This window comes from Antennarius striatus, chromosome 14 (genome assembly GCF_040054535.1).
Source record: "Antennarius striatus isolate MH-2024 chromosome 14, ASM4005453v1, whole genome shotgun sequence".
Classification (NCBI taxonomy): Eukaryota; Metazoa; Chordata; class Actinopteri; order Lophiiformes; family Antennariidae; genus Antennarius; species Antennarius striatus.
Genome location: NC_090789.1, coordinates 15,910,838 through 15,938,169, shown reverse-complemented (window position 1 = coordinate 15,938,169; position 27,332 = coordinate 15,910,838). Strand labels below are relative to the sequence as shown.

Sequence of the window (27,332 nt, the reverse complement as noted above, 5' to 3'; positions counted from 1 at the left end):
CAAAGGCAAATTAAAACAAAACAAAATCCTTGATATTACTTCAACGATTTACAATATATCATGAGATCAGCTATGGTTTAACATGAAGCAGGAACAGCAGTGTCTGGAAACACTGAAACGGAGAGGAAATACAGCAGCAGTCACTAGCAATTTTGTCCTACTTCTCTACACACAGATTTATTTTGTGCCATAGCCTGATGAAGGTAGCAAAGAAATGTATTTTTTTAATTTCTCCTTTGGTGCATACATTAGCCCTAAAATCAATAAAGGCTCCTGGACCTTGTTAAATTTTTAGAATTCATGACTCACCAGCTGCCCAGGTTTGTAAACATCTTCCCTCAGTGAGACACACTGTGGTTGAATATTTCCAGATGCTGTTGGAATAAAAACATCTGTTTGGCTCTCTATGCCTACTAAACTGTTAAAAGATGCATGAATATTCAAGAAACACAAGCATAGTCTATGCTGAAAAGACTGTTGTGCATGCTGTTTTGACAACTCACTACTTGGTGCTACAAATGCTAACAAAATAAATTAATTGCTCATAATTATGTGAATTTAAGACTGCGGTGTCTCTTCTATTGTGGAAATATATAAATGAAAAATAGTCTTCAAAGTCTCTTGCTGTGCAAAGACAGCAAAATAATGGTTCACCAACATTGTCGTTTACGCTGCAACAATACTGTCATCTTATCTCTTCTCACTGATATCTTCTCAGCATGTGACTGTTGGCTCTATATTTCTTTTAAGATTTTTATCTGAGAATGTGGGTAACTCTGACAATCAAGATATTTAATGTGACTCAGATATGGTTTTGGAACAACAGCAATAAATGAGTGAAGAAATGGCTTCAATATGTCTTCATCACTGGAACGTGAAGCATGCAGCAAGACCAAAAAAGATGCCGTCACTGTAGCCGTTCTTCATTCAGAGAACGTTTCCTTCACACACCCAATCTTTCAAAAAATGGAGAGGTTTGTCATCTGTGAGCTGCCAAGTAGAAAATCAGTCTCATACATGTTCAAGTTAAAAAGCAGTCGACGCTGGTGCAGAGGTGTGCACGCACAGCAATGTTCAGGAGCAGTATACTACGGTTGTGGTATTTACTGTAGTCTTGCACACTACCACACCCTATCCGACAGTTGACCCCTATAAATGGACTTCTTCAATTATGTTTTCCATTGTAATATGCGATAGGTGATTACCAAGTCTAAGAGTTATTTCTTCACCTCATGAAGACATAAATGAAGTCTCAGTTTATGAACTTCTCAATTTTGAAGAAATGTTAAGCAAACTAAGTTTTTAGGGCAGCTCACACAGTTTAGTTTGAACATGGAGTCCCTGCATTTCCAAAGAAACAAAAAGAAGAAAATAACTGAGGAGGAGAAATTGGAATCTGCACAAAATATGCTTTGAAGCTCAGTGGGTACAACTAATAATTATTAGTTAATAAGCTAATAAGTATTAGCACACAGTAAAATAAATAATTTTTACATAACAATAAATGTTTTTTTATGAGCTAATTCAGAGTATCTAATGTGAAAGCAAGACTTTTAGCTAATTGGTGTGGTAATTTAGACCTTAGGTCTTTTAATGTTCTGCTTTAATCGAGGTAGGCGACTGGTCTTAATTGACACTGAATTTCCATAGCAGCAGTTTGAAGGGAAGTGTGTTGCTTCACCCTAATTAAATATTGGTGCAGTGCAGATGCATGCTTGACCAGAAGACAGTGCCTGCATGGGCTATTTTAAATTCATGACTGAATGTGCAACAAATACAGGTTATTGAGCATCTCGAATTTTCATGTGTAAGTCCTTATTTTTTAAGTGAGGTCAACATTGGTTAATTGAGCTGCATTCAAAAACAGTCAGGGGTTGACGTGGGTGAGAGAGTGAACGCCACAAGAGTGCTTTTCAGTAACATTAATAAGCTTATGTTGTATAAATAATAAATATGTGTATAAATAATAATAATGGATTTGATTTATATAGCGCGTTTCTGGACACTCAAAGTTGCTTTGACATTGTATCCATTATTCATTCACTCCTCTTTCATACTTGGTGATGGAAAGATACGTATGTAGCCACAGCTGCCCTGGGGCAGCTGTGGCTGCCAATCTGCGCCTACGGCCCCTCCGGCCACCGCCGGAACAATCACACACACTCACACTCAAGAAAGTGCCTTACTGGAGGCAAGGAGGGTAAAGTGTCTTACTCAAGGACACAACCAATCACAATCAGCATCCTTCTACCAATATATTTACTGTCTCTCCTCTGGACATGTCCAAACGATCTCAGTCTGGTCTCTCTGACTTTATCTCCAAAACCTCTAACATGTGCTGTCCCTCTGATGTACTCATTCCTGATCCTATCCTTCCTGGTCACTCCCAGAGAGAACCTCAGCATCTTCATCTCTGCTACCTCCAGCTCTGCCTCCTGTCTTTTCCTCAGTGACACTGTCTCAAGATCAAACAACATCGCTGGTCTCACCACAGTTTTGTACACATTTCCTTTCATGTTAGCTGAAACTCTTGTATCACACATCACACCTGACACTTTTCTCCACCCGTTCCATCCTTCCCGTACAGGCTTCTTCACCTCTTTTCCACACTCTCCATTCACATTAATATTAATTAGAATAATGGATTAGATTTATATTGCGCTTTTCTGGACACTCAAAGACGCTTTACATTGGATCCATTATTCATCACTCATCGTTCATACTTGGTGATGGTAGACTACATGTGTAGCCACAGCTGCTCTGGGGCAGACTGACGGAGGCGCGGCTGCCAATCTGCGCCTACGGCCCCTCCGGCCACCGCCGGAACAATCACACACACTCACACTCAAGAAAGTGCCTTACTGGAGGCAAGGAGGGTAAAGTGTCTTACTCAAGGACACAACCAAAATGACTCGGCTGGAGCGGGAATTGAACCGCCGACCTTGAATCAAGATGTATACTATATACTGCTAAATTGTGGATTATCTGATCATATGTAAGCTAATGCTGAAAATATCTTCAACTCGGTGACTCCAAACAGATTTACAATCAATTGCATCACATCAGCTAATGTACACTGCTCACAAAAATTAAAATAACACGTAAAAGAAACACATTAGATACATCAGGTCTCAATATGAAGTTGGATATCTATACAAATAACGACGGGGCAATGTCTGAGGAACAAAAGGATGCCAAGTCTTTTAATGGAAATAAAAAATTTCAGCCTACAGAGGGCTCATTTTGGTAGACACCCTAAAGTCAGAGTGAAATGAAGATGTGGCAGGCTAGTCAATTTTTTCCAAAACTTAATTTCTGCAACTCAAAATGCTTTTCAGTATCTTGTGTGGCCCTCACGAGCTTGTATGAATGCTTGACATTGTCGCGGCATGCTCCTAATGAGACGACGTATGGTTTCTTGTGGCATTTCCTCCCAGATCTGTATGCGGGCATCCCTGAGCTGTTGTACAGTGTGAGGAGCAACCTGGCGGCGCCTAATGGACTTAAACATAATTTCCCTCAGATGTTCTATTGGGTTTAAGTCAGGGGATCGTGAAGGCCATTCAATTGTTTCAATTCTGTCATCCTCAAGGTAGTAACTGCATACTCTTGCGACATGAGCCTGGGAATTGTCATGCACTAGGTGGAAACTAGGACCTCCTGCACCAGCGTAGGGTCTGACAATGGGTTCAATGATTTCATCTCGATACCTTATGGCAGTCAGAGCACCATTTCCTTGGCAGTAGAGGTCTGTGCATCCCTCCATGGATATGCCTCCCCAGACCATCACTGACCCACCACCAAACCTGTTGAACGACGTTGCAGGCAGCATAACAATCCCCTAGTCTTCTCCAGACTCTTTCACGTCTATCACAGGTGCTCAGAGTGAACCTGCTCTTGTCTGTGAAAAGTACAGGGCGCCAGTGGCAAACTTGCCAATTCTGGTGTTCTTGAGCAAATGCCAGTCGAGCTCCACGGTGCTGGGAAGTGAGCACAGGGCCCAATATAGGGCGTGGGGCCCGCAGGCCACCTTCATGAAGTCTGTTCCTGATTGTTTGGGTAGAGACATTCACACCAGTGGCCCTCTGAAGATCATTCTGTAGGGCATGAGCAGTGCTCAGCCTGTTCCGCCTTGCACAAAGGAGCAGGTATCGGTCCTGCTGATGGGTTGAAGACCTTCTACAACCCTGTCCAGCTCTCTGAGAATAACCACTAGTCTCCTGAAATCTCCTCCCTGCTCTGGAGATTGTACTGGGAGACACATTAAACCTTCTTGCTGCTGCAAGTGTGGATGTGCCATCCTGGAGACGTTGGACAACCTGTGCAACTTCTGTAGGGTTAAGGAATCGCCTCATACTGCCAGTAGAGATGATTACTTAAGCCAAAACCAGCACGAGTGGAAAACCAGCCAAAAAAGATCAAGAGGGAGAAACTTGAGATGACCTCCACATGTGAAACCAGTCCTATTTTGAGGGTTTTCTAATTGTCTTTTCCGGTCGAGAACCATGACCTCAGATTTAGGTGCTGATCCTGCCACTCGCATCACGCTCAGCTGCAAACTGTCCTGGTGCACGGTGGGGTGAACTCTATCAATAAAAACTTTATACTTCCTCCTGTTTATGTCTTATGTGGTCTGGTATCTGTCCACTGAACAGATCAATATTTCTGATGCATGTATAGTACTGTTCAGCCTGATCACTGGAGTCAGTTGGCTATAGCTACACTAACAGGATAGTCAAACTGAACGGATGTAGTGGTTTAATTGAACATTAAACACATTTTGACTTCTTACAGATTCTACACTCTGGAGTTATTTTCCTACACAAACAGGGTTGTCTGAATTTTCCGACGATATAAAGCTGAATTGGGTATTTCAGTTCAAGGTCAACAACTAAATAAAAGAAAAGTATCACAGTTCATCAATGAGCACAAATTAATACATTTCATTGCAAAAACAGATAATTTCAACATTACTGCATCTTAATTAGCATCAAAATGCACAAAAACATAGCTCAATTATACTGGGCTTGCGCTAGCCATTCGCCACTTCGCCATAGGTGAAGTAAATTCCAGATTGGCTACTAGGTTTTTAGACTGTGTAGCCACAGTGGCGTTCTTATTTTTACGGAAAAAAGGCTAAAACTTACAACTTTTTCGCTCGCTAGCGGCTCTCATTATTTCCGCTAGCTAGCGTCGCTACGTCCGCTAGCGAGCGCCGCTATTTTCTTTAGTGAGCGGCGCTAGCGCTGCTACTTCCGCTAGCGAACGGCGCTAGCGCCGCTATCTCCACATGCCGACGGAATTTAGCCGAAGCATGCCGACGGAAATAGCAGAAGTGACCTGAAAGCTCCCGATCATCAAATATGCACTCGGGTCATGACCTCCTTTCGTCCAATGAAAAAATTTTTTTTTGTTTTTTTACAAGCTGAACCCCTGAATTGGTGTAAGACAAGGCGAGGACGATTGATCAAAAGAATCCAGTGTTTTATAGTAGAGTTTGTGTTAAAGTCCTCATTATTAAACAAATGGTGAATGCTGAGAGGGGGAAGGAGTGGTGACAGACCGATCAGAAGGTAAATGAAAGATAGTATTAATACTTGTTTGTAGTCTTAGACTTTTGTTCCCTATGACCGGCAGGAAGAACCAGCGATGCATGTAAATATGTATTCACCTCGCTTGCTATTTTTCATGCCTTTTTAAATTGAAATGAAAAATCATGTTATTGAATTAAAAAAACAAAAACAAAACTATGGCATACCAATGGTGTTGGTGGTGGTCAAAGTTGAAATGTCTTCTAGTCTAAGTAAAACTAAGTAAAACAAGTAAACACTGAGTAATATTTTGTATGACTATCTTCACATAGTGAATGAAAGTTTTCAATTGTTGAATGTCACATTTATACCTGCACAAAGTAGGACAGAAATAAAGATAGTTCAGCTTGAACTGTTGACTTTAGTGTATTTTTGTAGGTAAACTGAACAGAAGATTTTGCCCTCAGAATGCAGGAAAACAACCCCATTTTCTAAAAAATTTCCCAGGGGAGGCCCCCCGGACGCCCCCCCCCCCCCCCGCCCGCAACCAGCGTTGGTCGTCCGCCCATGAACCACTGTCTTGGACACAGAGTGTGGCTTTTTGTGGCTTGCTCAATTCTTTTCCACTGAGCCACAGTAGCTTAGTCATACTAGCTCCTAGTGCAAGCCCAGTTATATAATGTATTTGAAATCGTGCTCAATAGCATTGGTGATCTTGTATGGATTTTCGGGCGTCTAATTTTCTTTTTTTTTGTTTTCTTACTTTGTTTTTAGAATTTTGGCCATTAGGGATCGATCCTTGGATCTTCTTTATCTTTGCTGCTTGGTTGGTTAGATATTTTGTCAAGAAAAACCCTGCCAACATTCTAACCCTGCCGTCATGGCCTGTTTTGTGAGGGCTTTGCTTATACATGGTTAAAACAAGTTTGACAAACACTAAATATCAAGCTGGCATATATTAAATGTTGTTAAACAGCACTTCAAAATGATGTTATAATGCAGTGAAATTAACTGTCTTTAACATTGTGTTATCAATCATACACTAAATTATTCCATGAGTTGGAACTTATACTGCTTATTTGTAAATAATCAATCGATTTGTTTGTGTTGTTGTGTATGCTGATGTACTCATTCCTGAACCTATCCATCCTGGACACTCCCAAAGAGAACCTCAGCATCTTCATCTCTGCTACCTCCAGCTCTGTCTCCTGTCTTATCCTCAGTGACACTGTCTCTACACCAAACAACATCGCTGGTCTCACCATAGTTTTGTACACCTTTCCTTTCATTTTACTTGAGACTCTTCTATCGCACATCACACCTGACACCTTTCTGCACCCGTTCCATCCTTCCTGTACACACTTCACCTCTTTTCCACACCCCATTGTGCTGGACTGTTGACCCTTAGTAATTAAAATCCTCCACCTTCTTGATCTCTTCTCCCTGTAACCTCACTCATCCACTTGGGTCCCTCTCATTCACACACATGTACTCTGTCTTAATGCGGTTAACCTTCCTTCCTCTTCTTTCCAGTTAAAACCTCCACTTCTCTAGCTTGTCCTCCACCTGTTCCCTGCTCTCACTACAGATCACAATGTCATCTGCAAACATCATAGTCTGGGCTTGCACGAGGAGGTAGTATGACTAAGCCACTGTGGCTCAGTGTAAAATAATTGAGCAAGCCACAAAAAGCCACATTCTGTTTCCAAGACAGCGGCACAACGCACTTACGACCAACGCTTGTCGCGGGGGCTATAGGGGGGATAACCCTCCACAGGAGGGGTACGGGGGGGCTCCCCCAGGAAATTTTTTAGAAAATGAGGTTGTTTTCCTGCAATCTGAGGACAAAATCTTCTGTTAAGTACAAAAATACACTAAAGTCAACAGTTCAAGCTTAACTATATTTATTTCTATATTACTTTATGCAGGTATAAATGTGAGATTCAACAGTTGAAAACTTGCATTCTCTATGTGAAGATACAGTCATACAAAATATTACTCAATGTTTACTTGTAAGTTTTACTTGGACTAGAAGACATTTTAACTTTGACCACCACCAACACCATTGGTATGCCATAGTTTAGCTGATTTTTGTTTTTTTAGTTCGACAAGATGATCTTTCATTTCAATTTAAAAAGGCATGAAAAGTAGCAAGCAAAGTGGTTATTCCTGCCGGTCATAGGGATTAAAAGTCTAAGACTACAAAAAAATATTGATAATATCTTTCATTTACCTTCTGATTCGTCTGTCACCACTCCTACCCCCTCTCAGCATTCTCGTTTTGTTATTTAATTAGGATTTTAACACAAACTCTACTATAAAACACTGTATTCTTAATTTCTTTCAATCGATCGTCCTCGCCTTGTCTTACACCAATTTGTGGGTTTAGCTTGTAAAAATAGAAATTTTTTTTGTTTTTTATTGAACGAAAGGAGGTCATGAGGTCATGACTCCAGACCTCCAGATTGGGGTGGCAGTGGCTCAGCGGTAGACCAGATGCCTTGCAGACAGATCGCCCCAGCCATCGGTGGATCGAATCCCTCTCCCGCCAGGATATCACCGGAGTGTGAGCTGACGGTGGGAGGTGTCAGCTCACTGTCCCCCCTACAAGCTACTGATTTGGGTTCCAGAAGCCACTGCCCGTCACTGTGCCTCCCGATGTGTGTAGTGTGTACGAACTGCATGCCTTGTGTGCTGTGTTTCAGGTGGCCTGTGTATACACTGACTGTGTAACTAACACAAAAAACATGTATACACCTGAGTGACAATGTAATTTCCCTGCGGGGGTTAATAAAGTATACTTCTTCTTCCTCATACAATACCGCAGTTCCTCTCAGATCTACAAAAACACAATGCTGCTGCTTCTGGCCTTCTCTGTACTTAAACAACAACATCCTCAAAGCAAATACTGCATCAGTAGTACTCTTTCTTGGCAAAAACCATACTGCTGCTCACAAATGCTCACTACCCTTAGTCTAGCTTTAACTACTCCTTCCCATAACTTCATTGTATGGCTCTTCAGCTTTATCCCTCTGTAGTTGCCACAACTCTGCACATCTCGTTCTTAAAAATGGGCACCAGCACACTTCTCCATTCCTCAGGCATCTTCTCACTATCTAACATCCTGTTGAACAACCCAGTCAGAAACTCTACTGCCACCTCTCCTAGACACTTCCATACGTCCACTGGTATTTCAACAGGACCAAGTGTATTTCGTTTAAATCATTATCAGTAATAAGTCAATATTTTTGATCATAAATTTGTACACATTTGGAGCTTATAAATGCATTAGACAGTTATATTAATTTCATGAGGGCTTGCTATCAGATGATGAGACTGAATAAATAAACCTGTGCAATTGAAAAGGCTAGAGTAATGTCTGCAGTGTTTTTTTTTTGTTTTGTTTTTTTGTTTTGCTTTATCCAGAATCATGCATTAATGGCAAAGTAACAAAACCATTTAGCCAGGATTCTCAATGCATATTTAAAAGTGAAAATTAAAATGATTTTTTAAGTTATATCAGCTCTCTTGAATATTATCATTTTCATAACAAATAAGGGGGAGGATCTCTTCAAATGCATGTTGGCCCAATAGCACTATAACTTGCATTATTCCCATATTTAGATTAAATTGCTGATTTTGACCTCTCAGGATGATTGTAGGGATGTCACCAGAGAAGTGGTGCAAACTATTATTACCAGGAGTGCCATAACATCTGAACTGTTTTGTCTGCCACTGAAATGCCATCATGTCAACATATTATCTTACTTGAGATGTTATGCAATTAAGAAAAGTTTTTTAAAGAACTGTAAACCAGAATTATATATTCCTATGGTAGAATCTATGCAGTCTTGATAGTGTAAAGTTTGTTCAACATTTGGTATCATGACCATTAGATCAATACCCTGTGCTATCCATGTGTTATCTATTTTGACTTCAAAGACATGAGTTACTAGAACTAGAATTTGTTAAGATAATGATCTCTGTGTCAATTTCCCATTTTTTATTCAATTATAAGGAAAATGTTCGAATAACAGCTTAAGTACATAATAAATAATAATAATAAAAATAATAAATAAATAAATAATAATAATAATAATAATAATAATAATAATAATATAGTAATACAAATGTTCGAATAAAAGTGTAAATTTTACAATAATAACATTAAGTTGGTTCAACTTTTTTAGTGTAGGGATAATATTATATAAACCAATACTCATTGACCTGTTTAATATATCTATGCATGTATTCAAAGAAAATATTTATTGTATTTGTCAAGTTCTTGAAGATAGAGATTAATCAGCTACATATGAGAATAAAACAGTCAGTGCAGCTCAACTTAATTCGGAAGGTATGTAAAGTCTTTCTTTTTTAATTGTTCATTAAATAATACATTTGTAAATCTTTATTCTGTTTCTTTGTTTAAAATGGCATTTTACAATTCCCCTCAGGTCACTTGAGAAGAGGGGAGAGAACTGAAACCATTTTCATTTGCCACTTTCTATATTTCTTTTATATCTTCTTATTTTTGTTGTACCTTTTTTTGAAATCCATCTAAAAAAGAAAAAAAAAATCTTTTCCAAGACCTTACTGGAAAGGCCTAACATCGTGGCGAGTGTGGATCACAAGAGAAGGAAGGAGGTTTTGTACAATATTTGATGATACTGGCTGTATTTTTTTTATATTTTAGGCTCTGTATTGAACAGTTTTCATTTTTGGATAGCAGATTTGAAACTACACAGAAGATCGAATCAACACCAATGCTTCAGGCAATCTAACATTAAGCAATTGTACACTAAAAATGTGTTGACCCATTCTGCACAAGAGTAAAATAATATCTCTGATCTAAACCACGTTGCTTCAGCACAATCAATATTAGATTCAGGGTTATTTTTCACACTGGAATAAGGCATTTTTAATTTTTTTTGTAAATAACAGGCGATGATGACGCAGTCAAGTGGGTTGCAGAAGCCATCAAAGGAATAACGAAAAATACACTAACTGAATATATTGTTTTCTAACAACATATCTCAGTTATATTGGAGTAGCTGTCAGGGGAGGGACATTTTGAAGCTTCCAATTTCTGACACATCCTTCATTAGGCTCAAAATTAAATTACAATGAGGTGTACCAACTACCAAAATCACAACATGGTATTGTAGGCGATCAGTCTTTCAAAAGTCATCTGCTGGGTGACATCAGCTGCTGATATTGCATACCACCCTGTTCTCTCTGAATATAGGGCTTAAAGGGTTACGGGGGGGATTCGACAAATGTAGATTTTTTTTTTTGATGGAGATGTTAGTTTAGAGAACTGTAAAGAAATCCACCTCTATCTGCATTGATTCTTCGGATTGATTATGAGAATTTCACTGATTGCTTGACAAAAATATGGGAGTGTTTCTACAGGGTCACAAGTGCCTGAATTCTTTTTGGGTAGCTTTCAAAGTATTTTTGTGCAAATTGTAAGTGGGTTGGATATGCGTACCGGAGGCAGCTGTATGCAAACACCAGGGATGCATCCAGCAAGACAGCCCTTTATCCCCTGGGCAGATCAGATCACAACCTGGTCCTACTAAACCCCAAGTATGTCCCGCTTGTCAGGAGGCAGCCTGTCCACACCAAGACGGTCCGGAGGATCGACAGTCCGGAATATCCAATCACCTGGGGTTGAATGTTAGCAAGACCTTATTCAGGAAGAAGAGGAACATGCCACAACCAATCCTCATCCTGAGAGAGGCGGTAGAGGAGGTGGAGGACTACCTGGGTGTGAAGATCAATGACAGATTAGACTGGAAATACAACGTCGATTCTTTTTACAAAAAGGGGATGAGTAGACTCTATTCCTGAGGAAGCTGAGATCCTTCAATGTATGTAGCAAGATGTTGGAGATTTTCTATCAGTCTGTTGTGGCCAGCGTACTCTTCTTTGCCATGGTCTGCTGGGGGAGCAGCATCAGAGCCAGCCAACAGACTTAAGCTAATAAGGAAGGCTGGCTCTGTGATTGGCTGTAGACTGGACACTGTGGAGGCTTTGGTGGAGAGGAGGACTCTGAACAAACTGTTATCCATCATGGATAACCCCGCTCATTGTTATTATTCCCTTTCCCTATTATTTTAATTTTCTTCAAATTACATTTTCCCTCTTTCTGTGTGTTCTTATATTTAAATGCTACTAAAACATTTAAATTTCCCAGTTTGGGATAAACCAACCTACCTACCTACCTACCTACCTACCTAACTTTGACCTCATCAAAGTTCGTGACATAGACATCTTCAAGCATTTCCAACAGACCCCGCTGGCATAATTGATTGGGACAACTATTCAAAAACCCACACTATATCTCCTTTAAGTACTTGCCATCTTAATACCATCCATAAAAGTGGCTATCTCTTTTGATAGCCTCCTCGAAAGCTCCAAACATCCTCTGCACTGACATCCACTCACATGTCTAGATAAAGAAAAATGCTTTTTAAACCAACAGTTTACAAAATTTCAGTCACAACATTAGTCACAAAATAAGTGACAAGTTTGTCCAACACCTTCTCCTTTGTTGAGATTATGACATCATTGCACCTCAAATGGATAAAATTGCTTGCTTTAATGTGGCTTACATTGATGAGCTAACCTACTGTGTCCAACTAGATCACTAGGCTCATTGTTTTACTGACTACAAAACATGTAAATATGAAATATGAGACCATTTCCTCTTGCATTAATTTTGTGGTCTTTAACACATTAAAGCAAACTGCACATTAATGAAATGAGTCACAAGTGCATGAGCCCCGAAGGACTGACAGAAGTTTCAAATGGCAGTCATTTGTGAGACATAACCCAAAGAGATCATAAATTTCTTTAGTGAAACAAACCCATGATAAATAATCAGTATGTCATATTTACCATGTCAATATGGTGCGGATGTTAGCAGTATTGTATATGCTTACTTTTTTCCTTGTATGTCTTCCATTGTTTTAATTTGTGTATGCTCCAAAAATATTTTTAAGAACTCCATATTTCATGCAAATAATGTGGATGTGCACATTTAAAATGTCTGTTAGCTTCTGGACTACAGGTTACATCCTTAAGGGACATTTGATGTGTGAATGTGTGTGAATGTTCCAGTTTTGGTCGAACACGCCGATGGCATGGATTGGCCTCCACATTTCTGTTAGTCTGTCCGGGGTGTGGCTACATAGCTGTGGCTACACATGTAGTTTATTATCACCAGGTATGAATGAGGAGTGAATGAACACTGGAACGACTGTGAGCACTTTGAGTGTCCATGAAAGTACAATAAAAATCTAATCCATTATTATTAAATGTTAAATTCATGAATAGAAATGTTTAATCATTATGACTCATCAATAGTGCAGTCAGTGCACTATGGGCCGAAGCCTAGTCAGTGCACTATGGGCACTGACTGCAGTATTAGATTCAGTAAGTGCACCATGTAGTGTTATTAGCGAGGCGGCAGTGGCTAACTGGTAGAGAGCGCGGTAGAGAGGGTCGTCCAATGTTTTAAGATCAGCGGTTTGATTCCTGCTCCCGCCCAAAACAACATCCGGAGGTGTGTGACAGTGGGAGGTGTCAGCTCACCTCTGGAGCCCTGCCGAGGTGCCCTTGAGAAAGGCGCCGTCCCCGTTACAAAATGAGATGATGAACTTGACCTTGATTAAACTAGGTCAAGGTCAAATTTTAGCTTTTGTACATTCAGGTACTGGCTAAGATAGAAAGATAAGGGAGAAGGCCAGTGTGAGTAAGACCGTAGATCAAAGCTACTGCTTCGATCTCTGAAAGTAAGCCAGAGCACTAGCTTCGATCTTTGACCAATGCAAGTAGGTAAGTGTAAAATTTTGAATTCAGGGGTGTGGCAGCATGTTGCAGTCTGTGACTGCATTGGTTCTTGTTTTACTTATGTTTTATGCTGTGTGATGGGGTAACTTATGTTATGTACACTAGAAAAGGTTAGAAGGAATAGTATATTTTCTATTATATGCAATATTAGGCTGGTATTGTTTACCAAGAGTCTGTTCAATACAACAATACTGTACTAGGTTCAATAATTAAGTTTTGGAATTTGAAAACAAAGATATAGTATACTCTACATTTCAGCGCCAAACGGTTCTCTGTGGCCCAGTTTCTCTTTAACCCTTAAAGCCAGATGATCACGCCGGCGTGATCAGAGCGCATGGTGTTTTTAAATTTTTATTAACTAATGAAGTCTGTCATGTGGGTTGCTATGGTCATGTTTCCGTGACAGTATAGATATGAAACTTTCTTCCGGTTTTTATTTGGAGCCGATTGACCCCGGAAAACCGGATATGTGATCATTTACATAAGAACAAAGGAAAGCGCTTCAAAGCGCTCCTTATCCACAAGCGGCTGACGCCGTGTTTCTCTCCATGTAGTCGCCATTATACAAGTGATTCATGTGATGTAAACATGTTTCGCGATTTGTACATGCTTGTCATGTGATGCAAACACGTACCATGATTGGTGCATCTTGTTACTTGACGTAAACGTCAGAATGACGCACACCATTATGCGCACGATTTACGCATGACACATGCGCATACTCTTACTTTGAAGATCCTCTTTGAAGAGTGGCACAAGTGACAGAAACTACGTATAGTAATGTTAGAAGTCTACGGCAACCTTTTTTGATCTCAAAATCAAATTCAATGAGCATTTTTTTGGGGTTTTATGTACAGTAAAATACAATTTGTTCCACTTTCGAATTTGACTGTGTGTCATTTGTGCCACTCTTCAAAGGAGTTTTTTTGGGCCCAAATAGACACATTCATTCATTCATTCATCTTCCAACCCGCTTAATCCGCTAACGCAGGTCGTGGGGTAGCCAGTGCCTATCCTGGAAGTCTCAGGGCGTGAGGCGGGAGACACTCCGGGCACGACGCCAGTGTACCGCGGAGCCACATAGAAACAAACAACCACACACACACACTCACTCCTATGGTCAATTTGGGACCGGCCAATCAACCTGAAGCGCATGCTTTTGGAGGTGGGAGGAAGCCGGAGAACCCGGAGAGAACCCACGCAGACACGGGGAGAGCATGCGAACTCCACACAGAGCTGGACTCGAACCCGGGTCCGCCGTGTTGTGAGGCGGCAGCGCTAACCACTGCGCCACCGTGCCGCCCCCAAATAGACACAAACTATAAAATTATGTTAGAAGCCTATGACAACCTTTTTAGAGTTCAAAATGAATTTGATCAGCATGTTTGTGGTTTTTATGTGCAATTACAGTACATAACATGTTTCCATTTCCGAATTTGACTGTGTGTGTGTATTTTATCCCAATATGTCAATATAGTAAGTTATATGGAAATAAAAACTATCTTCATATAGCTGAAGTTGTGCTGAAGATAAACATACCAAGCATGAGTATGTTAAATCATTTTAGTGTGGTAATAGAGACAAATATCAAAAGTACCAAAAAACGGCCAAAATAGGTCAGGGCTATAAGGGTTTTAAACTCCACCCATTTTTTTCTAGTGCCCTCGCATTTTGACTTGCTAATAATGCAGTTCTGAGGTGCAGTGAAAATTTTACCAAAGAAATGGACCCCACTCATTACATCATAGTTATCATAGTCAAGATTAATTATCACAGACATTTCTAAATTAATATAGCAGTCTGGTTACTCCCTCCCACAACAGTCTTGCAACATATTTCTTTTCTGCTCAATATCAACTCAATATCAAATTTCAAATATTTAAGTACAGTATTGTGAAATTACACAATGAAAAACAGTTTTGCCTGAAACTGCATGAGAATAGTGTGGGTAAAACACTTTTTTCAAGAGGTAATTTCCTAATATTTAGAATACAACAATCCAAGTTCATGTACATTTACATTAGATTACATTACATTATCTACAGATATTATTATTATTATTATTATTATATATTATTCAGATATTCCTCTGATTTTTAAAATTTTTTCATGGTTCTTTGCAAACATACAGATTTACTACCAGAATGGTAGCCTTTTTTAAAATTTATTTATTTATACTGCCTCTGTTCACAAAGCATTCCAGGGTTTTCTGCTGCTGTCTTCTACAACTCCATTTTGAGTCTATATGTGAAAGGGCCATCTGGAGAGTCAGATGACCATTACCCCTCCAGCCCTAAACACACAGGACACACTAACCTACAAGATAACAAAACAAAACTGAGTGATTCAATACTTTACCAGAAACAAAAAAATAAAACAAATACAAAGAGCGAGGAACCCTCTTCACTCTGAGGCCTTAAAAACACCTGAAGGAGGATAACGATCTACTTGACTCTGTCTCACCTGCAATTGTATTTCTGCTCTGCTGGCTAATTTTTGTCTAATTTGATATAATAGAACACCATCCCACTCATTCTGTGCGGTCTCCATTAGAGATGATACAATATCGTTCACTGCCAAGTGAGTGGCTGTTTATTCACACTCCAATAAGTAGTAATAAGATTGGCTAGCAGTGCTGCTGCATCCAATATAGGCTATAATACAATTGGCTGTCAGGATAATACATTCATACCCAAATAAGTTCTGCTATCATTGGGGTGCTGGTGGGTCTATATCAGTGGTTCTTAACCTGGGTTCGATCGAACCCTAGGGGTTCGGTGAGTCAGTCTCAGGGTTCGGCGGAGACAGAGGTCAAGACAAAACACCCGACACGATGTGTCGGGTGTTTTTCCCGAACATACACGGATCACTGTGTACGTTTCACATGTAGTGTCAATTCCTGATGACACGCCCCCTTAGCCATCACTGGCTGCAGGTAATCACGCTACATCGATTAGCCTACCTATGCTACAGGGGATTTTGCGCAATCAGTAGTCGATTTATGCCTGTCATGATGGTACGCCATCTGATTGCTTTCTTAATTAATTCATAGTAACTATGTTGAGCAAAAAAAGAAAGTGGTCGGACGAATATGTGAAATGGACAGCCGTGGCTCAGTGGTATCGCGGGTAAATGATTCAAGATGCTCCCGCCGATTCATTTGTCGTTGTGACCTTGGGCAAGACACTTCACCCTCCTTGCCTCCAGTGGGGCACTCGCAGGTGTGTGAATGTGTGTGATTGTTCCGGTGGCCGTAGGCGCAGATTGGCAGCCGCGCCTCCGTCAGTCTGCCCCAGAGCAGCTGTGGCTACACATGTAGTCTACCATCACCAAGTATGAACGATGAGTGATGAATAATGGATCCAATGTAAAGCGTCTTTGAGTGTCCAGAAAAGCGCAATATAAATCTAATCCATTATTCTAATTAATATTAATGTGAATGGAGAGTGTGGAAAAGAGGTGAAGAAGCCTGTACGGGAAGGATGGAACGGGTGGAGAAAAGTGTCAGGTGTGATGTGTGATACAAGAGTTTCAGCTAACATGAAAGGAAATGTGTACAAAACTGTGGTGAGACCAGCGATGTTGTTTGATCTTGAGACAGTGTCACTGAGGAAAAGACAGGAGGCAGAGCTGGAGGTAGCAGAGATGAAGATGCTGAGGTTCTCTCTGGGAGTGACCAGGAAGGATAGGATCAGGAATGAGTACATCAGAGGGACAGCACATGTTAGAGGTTTTGGAGATAAAGTCAGAGAGACCAGACTGAGATGGTTTGGACATGTCCAGAGGAGAGACAGTAAATATATTGGTAGAAGGATGCTGAGTTTTGAACTGCCAGGCAGGTGGCCAAGAGGAAGACCAAAGAGGAGGTTTATGGATGTAATGAGGGAGGACATGAAGGTAGTTGGTGTGAGAGAAGAGGATGCAAAGGACAGGGTTAGATGGAGGCAATTGATTCGCTGTGGTGACCCCTGAAGGGAAAAGCCGAAAGGAAAAGAAGAAGAAGACTATTAACGTGAATTTACATGTATTACGGAACGTGATGGGAGTCAGCATTCAACACGACAGGTCAGGAACACTGTAAACTTGCTTTAAATCTTTTAGAGATCCAGCTCTCTTTCATTCATTCCTTTTGAGTGTACTGAGACCAAATGTTAAGAAATGCTATCATTTGTTTTATAAATTATAATAAAGACTCCAATATTACCCACATTTCACCTAGACAAATGTAATGTAATAAAAATTGAACTAGCAGCAGCAAGACTGCATTAAAGTGAATGGAAATCAAACAAATGCAGCATTCCTTTTCAAAGGGCCTCATCTATGATCATCTCATGAGCCATGTAACCAGCTTGGAATATATGAACTGTTTATTGTAAAAGCACTAATTCTATGGACTATAAACTATGAGCACAATAAGAGAACTATTATTATTCAAATGAATCATCCTCAGTGCTCTTGACAGTGAGAGAAAGACACCAGGCATCCGACTCCTTTGTAAGTGGAGTCCAAATGGGAGAACATGTGGGTGGATGAATAACACCAGCTGTCTCTCAGCACAAAGTGGATGCATCAGCTGCTAAACAGCGACTACACATCCACTCGGTTTCAGAAATCAAAAAAAGTGAGGTAACTTTGAGCAATTCTCCAGATTTTCAATGGTGGGCTATAGTTGCTAAATGTTTGTAGTGGTTCAGTCTGTTGACATGTGGGAATTCAATTTAGCAAAGAATAAAAGTCAGCAGGTGCGTATCGCAATTGCTTCAGGCTAATTACATATTATATTACTTATTGCGTCATTAAACGAGAGTTTTTAGTAGTCCACAAAACACGAGTTTTTGTGTCCATATGGCTGCAAACTTCCACATGGATGCTGGAACTTATAAAGAGTGTCTGAGTTCCAGGACAGTAAGAACCATGATGATGGATGGTAAGAAGTGATGGACTTAACAAATGTCCCAAAGGTCTAAAGTAACAATGAAGGCACCGAACCTCACCCCAACCTTGCTTGTGAAAGCCGTTTGAGGATGTGACTTTCGTAGGCAACATCATTCTTTACCAGTTAAAATGTGAATGGTCCAACAGGCTGGGCTTGCAATAGGAGCTAGTATGACTAAGCCACTGTGGCTCAGTGTAAAAGAATTGAATAAGTCACAAAAAGCCACACTCTGTCCAAGACAGTGGCGCAGCGCACGGACGACCAACGCTCGTCGTGGAGGGACGTGTGGGGGTCCGGGGGAGGGAACATTTTTAGAAAATTGGGTTGTTTTCCTGCATTCTGAGGACAAAATCTTCTGTTCAGTTTACCTACACTGGACCTGCGCTAGCCATTCGCCATTTCGCCATAGGCGAAGTAAATTCCAGATTGGCTGCAAGGTTTTTAGACTGTGTAGCCACAGTGGCGTTCTTATTTTTACGGAAAAAAGGCTAAAACTTAAAACTCAGAATGCGCCGGAATGCAGGAAAACAACCCCATTTTCTAAAACATTTCCCGGAGGAGGCCCCCCCAGCCTCCCCCCCACGCCCCCCGCAACGAGAGTTGGAGCGTCGGACTGTGGCGCACTGCGCCACAGTCTTGGACACAGAATGTGGCTTTTTGTGGCTTGCTCAATTCTTTTACACTCAGCCACAGTGGCTTAGTCATACTACCTCCTAGTGCAAGCCCAGCTACAAAAATACACTAAAGTCAACAGTTCAAGCTGAACTATCTTTATTTCTGTCCCACTTTATGCCGGTATGAATGTGAGATTCAACAATTGACAACTTCCATTCACTATGTGAAGATACAGTCATACAAAATATTACTCAATGTTTACTTGTAAATTTTACTTAGACTAGACGACATTTTAACTTTGACCACGACCAACCCCATTGGTATGCCATAGTTTATTTTATTTTTTTAAATTCAACAACATGATTTTTCATTTCAATTTAAAAAGGCATGAAAAATAGCAAGCGAGGTGAATACATATTTACATGCATCGCTGGTTATTCCTGCCGGTCACAGGGATCAAAAGTCTAAGACTACAAACAAGTATTGATAATATCTTTCATTTACCTTCTGATTGGTCTGTCGCCACTCCTCCCCCCTCTAAGCATTCACCATTTGTTTATTAATGAGGACTTTAACACAAACTCTACTATAAAACACTGGATTCTTTTGATCGATTGTTCTCACCTTGTAGTAATGAAACATCAAAGAAATGTAAAAGAAGGAAGCAAACATGAGAAAGAAATCTGGTCAGCCCAAGATGCAAGTTATCGTCGTCTTTGGGACCGGAGTTTACGGTACCCTAACTTGTACCATATGCAATGGAATGCGAATTAAGTGAAAAATTATTGAATACAATAAACTAAAAGAAATAGCGCATTACCTTCATGTTTTCTCTAGACTTTTTGCACGCCTGGCGGCGAGAAAAAGGCATTTGTTTTGCATTCAACTTCCAAATTTTTTTCGACATCTAAGACAAAAAGTTCCACATTTTCTAGTCAAATTCAGATTTGTTCGATATTTAGTGTTCCCAAACTAAGGTTTGCTTGTTTGTATTACACACACACACCAGCACTATGGACAGTGATTCTTTTCTTTTACTTCATGTCCAAATAAACATGTACAGTGACGGGAGGGTGGTTGGGGTTGGGACAATGATTTTGTTTCTGTAACACTGAGGTATAGGCAGTGATTATGCTTTGGTACCATCATTGGTTTTTATTTAGAAACAATTTCTCCACTGTGGCAGTTTCCATTTCCTGAATCTCCTAAACTGACTCTCTCCACACTATCTATACCTCGCTCCAGAATATAACGCTATCTAAATTCCTAACTGTCTCCACACTATCTAACCACAACTCTCCACCAAGCAACCACATTCTGAATGGAGTGTGATCGCTTTAATCGGTGTTGGAGCACGTGTCGCGAGCCAAGTCGGTCATGTGGTATTGGCCGCGTAGCGGGGCGTTCCCGTGATGTGAGCGTCGATACGGAAGACACACCCAAAGCCCAGCTGCCGGCGATGCTTCGGACATCATCATTTACAGCTCCTCCCATCAATGAAGCAAGCCTCGATTCGCGCTTCACGGGAACGCCCCTCTCCTGTTCGTCTACGCTTCGGAGCTTTGATCCTCAGTGTCACATCACTAGCGGAAATAGCCTAGAGGAAATAGCCTAGCAGAAATAGCGAGCTTCGCTCGCTAGCGGAAATAGCAAGCGCCGCTAGCGATCGAAAAAGTTGTAAGTTTTAGCCTTTTTTCCGTAAAAATAAGAAGGCCACTGTGGCTACACAGTCTAAAAACCTTGTAGCCAATCTGGAATTTACTTCGACTATGGTGAAGTGGCGAATGGCTAGCACAAGCCCAGAACAGGTGTTCTTGTACATTTTGTAACATAGTGTTTTTTTAAAACTCATATTAAAACTTGCTTCATCAGGTCTCTGGTATCAAAATCACAATATGCATTCATTTAGAATAATCAGTTCAACTGATAGGGATAATCATTTAACATGCAATATTTGTAAAGTTTTCGAATTCAGTGTATACCAGAAGAAATTATAAAATCATCAAATTTGGTTTTATTCGTGGCAAAAGAAGCATGTCCTGCTTTTTAGGATATCAGATTTACAGTATAATACTACAGATTCCTTGTTTCTGAAGCATTAACCGTTTAAGTCAACTCCCACCCTACATTTCGTCCTTTCGGATATTGTGTCCAAACCTAAATTAAATGTGTTAAAACCTAACACAAAAATAACAAAAGAGGTTTAACTTGAAGCACATACTGTAAAAAAAGGCCAGCAGCAAAACATGAGGGTACTTTTATGTCAAGGAATAAAATCACCAAAAATATTTAATTTCACCAACAAAAACTGAAGTATTTACAAATTTATGTATGACAAATTATTTCAGTGCATTATTTTTAAGTTTAGAAGATCTATTTTGGTTTCCTCCTGGGTTGGGAATAGCTAATGGAGCTGCTCATTCATTGTCTTTAACTGATTCAATGCGAAAAAGATTGGTCCACAACTATTATCATTTGGTGGGAGACATGTTTCTAATATTTATGATTTAAACAACTGCAGAAAGCTGGGCTTGGGGATTTATTCTGTTATACTGATAATAATTCTATTCACTTTATAAAAGTATACCAACATTAAGGTCTAAATAAACACACTGGATCTCCCTGAGGAAGGAGGTCTGGGAGTCTAGCTGATCAAATCACAATAACATATTTAAATGAACAGCATGCCTCTTAAGACTTTCTCTACAGAGCTTCTATGCAGCTCTACATCTGAATTTGGATCTTTCTCCCCCATCTTCCATGTTTTAAAGTCAGCTTATAACCCAAATATATCCTGAGAATACTTGTCAAATACTTTAAATTGCCTCTTCTTAGACATTGGGTCCAATGGGAGCCTTATTTATAGGAAGTAGTGATAAGCAGATGGCTAGGGAGGCACTTGTCAAAGCTGATGTACCAGAACTTTGGAGCATTTCTTTACTAAAAAAAGAGGAAATGCTGTTGCCCTTTCTGGTGTGCTGAGCCTTCTCGACCATAAACCTCACTGCTATGTCTTATACATAAAGCAGCTGGTTGTTTCTGACAGAACAATAAGGTTGATGTGATGTATAGAGAAACAACCTCTCAACTCACCAAGCATGACGAGTGTAGTTGTCCCTTGCTCGTTTCCAGAAGGGTAGGTGGCGTATTCGCAGGTGTAACGGCCAGCATCAGCCATTTTCAGATTAGAAATCCTGATGGACGGGTTCTCTAGTGAGTTGTGGAGGAAGACAACTCGGTCCTTGAAGGACAAATTTGGGAAACTTTGTCCATAAATTGGGTGGAAAACAGCAATGTTGTCCCTCTGACCATCAATAGGTTCCCATATCCAAGACACCTGGTAAGGACAGAGTGAAAAATCAAAGGCCATTGGTCGAAATGTTTCTGCTTTTTCCATTTTTTGTGGCAACTAAATATTGGTCAAACAATTGGCAGTACAGAAATAACTGCTATCATTGTGTTGAAGGCAAAAGTAAGCTATGGTTGTCTTTAACCCTTTTTTAATAGGTTTCCGAAATATCTTTGAAACTAATGTAGCTGAGTCAATTTATTCTGTCAAAGCGAACACTCACAACCTGTTTGTATTCAACTTTTTATTGTACTATTTTAGTCAGTTGGTATCTATATGTATCACAGATACATTTAGATACCAACTGACTGATAAAGTCAGCGATAAAGTCACCCATTTCTGTTTTGAAGTGTAAGAAGTAAACATCTAACACTGTCAATGTATCTGTTGCATTTTGAACAGTTTCTGGTTGGATTAAAATTAATGCTATTGATGTTTAAAGTAACAGTTTGTTTTACTGTCACACATTATAGGGAGCTTTGTAGAGTTGGCCACTACATGTGAACCTACTGCCCCATCCTCCTCTGTTGTAAGAAGAAGACAAAGATATTTTCCTGACGTCCTGACATGTCATCATTTATTGTATTCTAAACAGCTTAGTATTTCCTTTAAGCGCACTCTTAAAATTTTAATAATAACACAAATTATACAATGTGATATATTTTTAGCTAATGATTTTGCAGACCAGCACTTCCATTCATGTAGAGCATGGATGTTTTAATTGTATTTGAGGCAGGAAATAACCTGTGGTTTGGATGACCAGCCCGGATCATTATATCTGATTACAAGGAGAGAAAGAGATGGACTGGTGGGTGAGCTCCATTGATATTTAAAAAGACATAACCAAGAAACCAGATTATTACTTCAACTACATGTTCCAAAACAGGCGATCATTTTCATCCTTAATCAACCTCCCTCAAAAAAAAGCTATTAGTCCATGTAGTCTATGCAGATTTATGCTAAATTTTGATAATATAGACATAATTATATTACTGAAATGTTTAAGACATTATATTTAAAATTTTTAGTAAATCTGTGTCATGAAAGAGTAGCCTACTGTGACAAACTGGCATTAAGTGTTATCAGCTCACTTGCTGCCATGAGCTGTGTTACAGCCACTGCTGGAGGTCTGACCGTTGACCATGACACTAAACAAGTCAAACCGGCTGTCCAACAGCATTAACCTTATATTGTTTTCACCAGCATGTGCATGTCCCTTTCTGCTCATAGTTAATGAGTTAATTACAAATAAAATGAAAACAAGACAAAATATTAATGCAGTCACTTTACAATAATTTGCAACGGCTCTGTGAACAAGAACTGAACCACGCAGTGTTTTATCTTCACTGAACTCACAGGTGTCAGCAGTCAGGTAGCTTATAAAAGGCCTCTTCAGCTTGGAAACAACTTAATATTTGCTTGTGAGACTCATCTCACTGTTGTGCTTCTTAGCTTTTCTCATATGTGGAAGATTTTAAAATTTATTACATTTATATTGCAGATTTACCAAATTGGACCCCTGTATGGTCTATCTCATTGATTTTTTCTCCCTTTATTTTTAAAGGTGAAAGCTTAAGATTTTGTTGTTGTACTTTCAGGAGGGAAAGGAATACAACTCATTTACACACATTTAATAAACATGTTTAATTTATGACATAGAGCAGACATGGAGTTAAAGGTTGCAGAAAAAAAACAAACCCTGACATCACGGCAGATGGCTTCATAGATGACAGATGGAAATTTAGCCCAACTCCAACTACATTGTCTCCGGACAAATTGCCTATTGATTCCATCCACAACTCAGATCAGGACAGATCACACTACGATCAGTTGACGAAGGAAATAGCTCGTGGCATTTTGCTAAAGTCTTCCTCGTGTTTGATAGTGTATCAAAGCGGCTCAGGTGGTGTCAACTAGGTAGTCATCACGCCTTTGATGAAATAAATCGACTTTCAAATAATGAGAAACCATTTGCTGAGTTGTTTGTGCTTGACCTTTTCCATCAGGTAAGATTAATTTAAATGGAAGAAACAACATGTGAAGATTACAGCTCGGTCGTGTTTCTGTCTCACATTCCCATGGTTATGTTTATCAGGGATAGATACTGAAGTTAATGCATAAGAGTAATGCTGACATTGATCCTGTTGTCTAAATGTAATTCCTTCTGCTGTTCACCTAAACTTGGATGGATAAAAGGGTCAATATCCTCCAATCAGTTCCATCGTTGGATGAATCCAACAACCTAACTGTCCACATTTGACAGATCAATAAAAGCAGCCACTTCCCACAGTTACGGGCAAAGCAATGAGACAGAACATGTATGTTTTGGACAAACAGCCTTTTAAACCATTGTAAAGCAAGAAGGCTCAAAGATGTAATGCTCCACACAGATCTAGGGTCTGCAGAAAACAGGGACTGAAAGTGGTGTGGATCTCCTTCCCCAATGTTCACACTCAATAACCTCACTAAGAATCTTAATCAAAATCAACAAATCAAAACTTCCTCATTTACATGTCAACTAGCATTATGAGTCACTATAAATCATTTTTGATCAGCAGCATCAATAATTTAGGAAGAGCACTGCATTGACCACTTCGAATATCTGTGGCTCGGGAAGCGGAGTTGGTCATCCACTAATCATTAGGATCAAGGTGGTTCAACTCCTCCAGCTATGTCTGCATGTCTGAGTGTCCTTGAATAAAATGCTGAACCCCTGCTATTGATCGTTGTTTTATGGGTGTGGGAACGTGGCTGACTGAACACACGGAGCACTTAAGCAAGGAAGCGTCGGATCTCCTGATGATCAGGTCAGTCCCTCGCTTGGCGGCCTCCACCATCAGTGTCAATGGCTAAATGTGAAAGCGTTTCAAGTGCTTGAGGACACGGCTGACAGAAAACTGCTGCGTAGACAACAATTAATGGCTGAATATGAGCATGTAGAAGGCAGGATATGAGACAAGAGTAGACAGTAGAGTAGAACTTTATTGATCCCTCAAGCAGGTTCCGTCAGGGAAATTAACTTCTCCCTTGCACTACACACAAAACAGTGAGTTACAAAAACACAGAAAAAGCACACAGAAAGCACCAGCACATAGAAAGTAGTACCAACAACAAATAGAAAGAGTAATAAATAACCCACCAAGAATATACAAAAAGAAAGGCATTAAAAGGCATAGGAATAAAAAGGCATAAATCAACAGGCCTAGATAGGCATGGGTAGAGTCAAGTGTCGATAGGGTTTGCATTGTTTTTTGTGTATTATGTGTGTCATCCCTCAGCTATCGTGTGGACTCTCTCGTTCTTCATCTCCCCCAGAGAGGAGTTAAGCAGTTCAATGGCTCGGGGGATGAAGGAGTTCTTAAGTCTGTTGGTTCTGCGTATTGGGAGGTGCAGCCTCTGGTTGGTCAGGCTTCTCTAGTTGTTTGCTACAGAGTGTAGAGGGTGGATGACATTATCCATGATATCTAGAAGTTTGTCCAAGGTTCTCTTCTCTGCCACTGTTGCCAGAGGGTCCGGCTTCATCCCGACCACTGAGCTAGCCCGCCTGATCAGCTTCTCCAGCCTGGAGAGATCCGCCTTAGTCATGCTCCCTCCCCAACACACCACAGCGTACGACAGGACACTGGCGACCACAATCTATATGTAATCTACTGTATATGTAAAAATGACTTATCTATATGTATAAACATCAACCGGGTTAGATGTTTTAATTATTTTAAAGTTATAGCATTTTTTTAAAGTGTGCAGTAAAGTCTTCTTCATGAAGGAAGACCGAACACACAAGTGGGCATTAAGTAAAATATACGATTTTACTTGCACTTGATGATATTTTGTCATAAGAATGCAGTGACTTCTAAAGCCAAAACGGTTTTCTCTAAAACAGAACTAGAGTAGATCAGACTGGGACTAGTTTTGATGTAGTAGAGCTGTTTCCCAAAACACTAAATTTGTATCACCAACATTTGTATCAACCTCTTCCAGTGAGGTCATCCATTAAGTACCCTGTGCATCTACAAATGGTATTGTTGTGTTTCATCATCGTACCTGTGTGAGTTTTGTCCGGCCTCCTCCATCGATGAATTGGCAACGAAGATCAATAGACTCTGTGGGATATGCCTCCAGCTCCTCCTCCACTCGCACTTTCTGAGCCATGATACCTAGAGGAGCCCAGAAAGTAGAGGAGATTACATGTTAGTCAAAAGCTAATATTCTTAATACAAACATGTTTGTGCTGGGACTGAAAGAGAAAGATAAACAAACAAGGGATTAATGGAGAAAGATTGAGAGACAAAGAGGAGCTTTGCTAACGGTGTTGTATTTCATCAGGACTCTGGCTTTATTCAAATGAAATGGTGATCATGTTTTTCCCTTTCTTCCCATTTTTCAGTAGAAAGATCGACCTCCAAAAGCGTTGTAGATGATTTCATAGGAGTTGAGTTGATAAGGGATGCTGAGAAAGTAAGAGAGTCTTCAGGAGCAGCTTGTGTCTCATTTCTCTAACCTGGTTTTAATTCAGTGGAAGGTACCTGCAGGTGTTCATGTAAAAAAACAAGCTGGTCAGCCAAACTAGCTCAGCTTCACAGAAAAGGCAGAGCAGCTTCTAACACTTCAACTTAAGCAGAGATGAAAGGAGAATGGTTGCAGCAGAGCTCTGTCTCAACACTCTGTAGTACCTGCTGCCCTGCAGGCTGTTCCAGAATACTGAGTTTAAACTGGACCAATAGAAAGACAACTGTTCAACATTCGGTTATCACCCAAATTAGTTGTTGCAGAGCCCTTCTGAAACTAAACTGTCTCTTTTTGTAGAGATCGAAGGAAAAAAACTCAAAACCAGGCAGTATTAGCCATGATCACATATTGATATAGATAGATAGATAGATACTTTATTAATCCCGGAGGAAATTGCATATGATGGGGTTATAGGGCACAAACCCGTCTCTTTCTGTGGAAATGTGTTTGACTTAAAGCATTTCAGGGGATCACATGAATTGTCCTTGTCTGTGAGTAATTTTTAATTGCATTAATGTAAGAAAACAAATGTACC

General features: G+C 40.1%; 1 protein-coding gene across 5 annotated transcripts in view; it reads right to left on the bottom strand.

Annotated features, from left to right (window-relative positions):
• pvrl2l (PVR cell adhesion molecule related 2 like) overlaps window positions 1-27,332 on the bottom strand; it is a 296,522-nt gene that overhangs the window by 116,658 nt on the left and 152,532 nt on the right. For all 5 annotated transcript variants that reach the window (XM_068332346.1, XM_068332344.1, XM_068332342.1 and 2 more), the window contains exons 2-3: window positions 26,333-26,445; window positions 22,033-22,276 (exon numbers count right to left, since the gene is read on the bottom strand). In XM_068332346.1, the coding sequence (XP_068188447.1) occupies window positions 22,033-22,276; window positions 26,333-26,445 (357 nt within the window). The remainder of the gene's footprint in view (window positions 1-22,032; window positions 22,277-26,332; window positions 26,446-27,332) is intronic.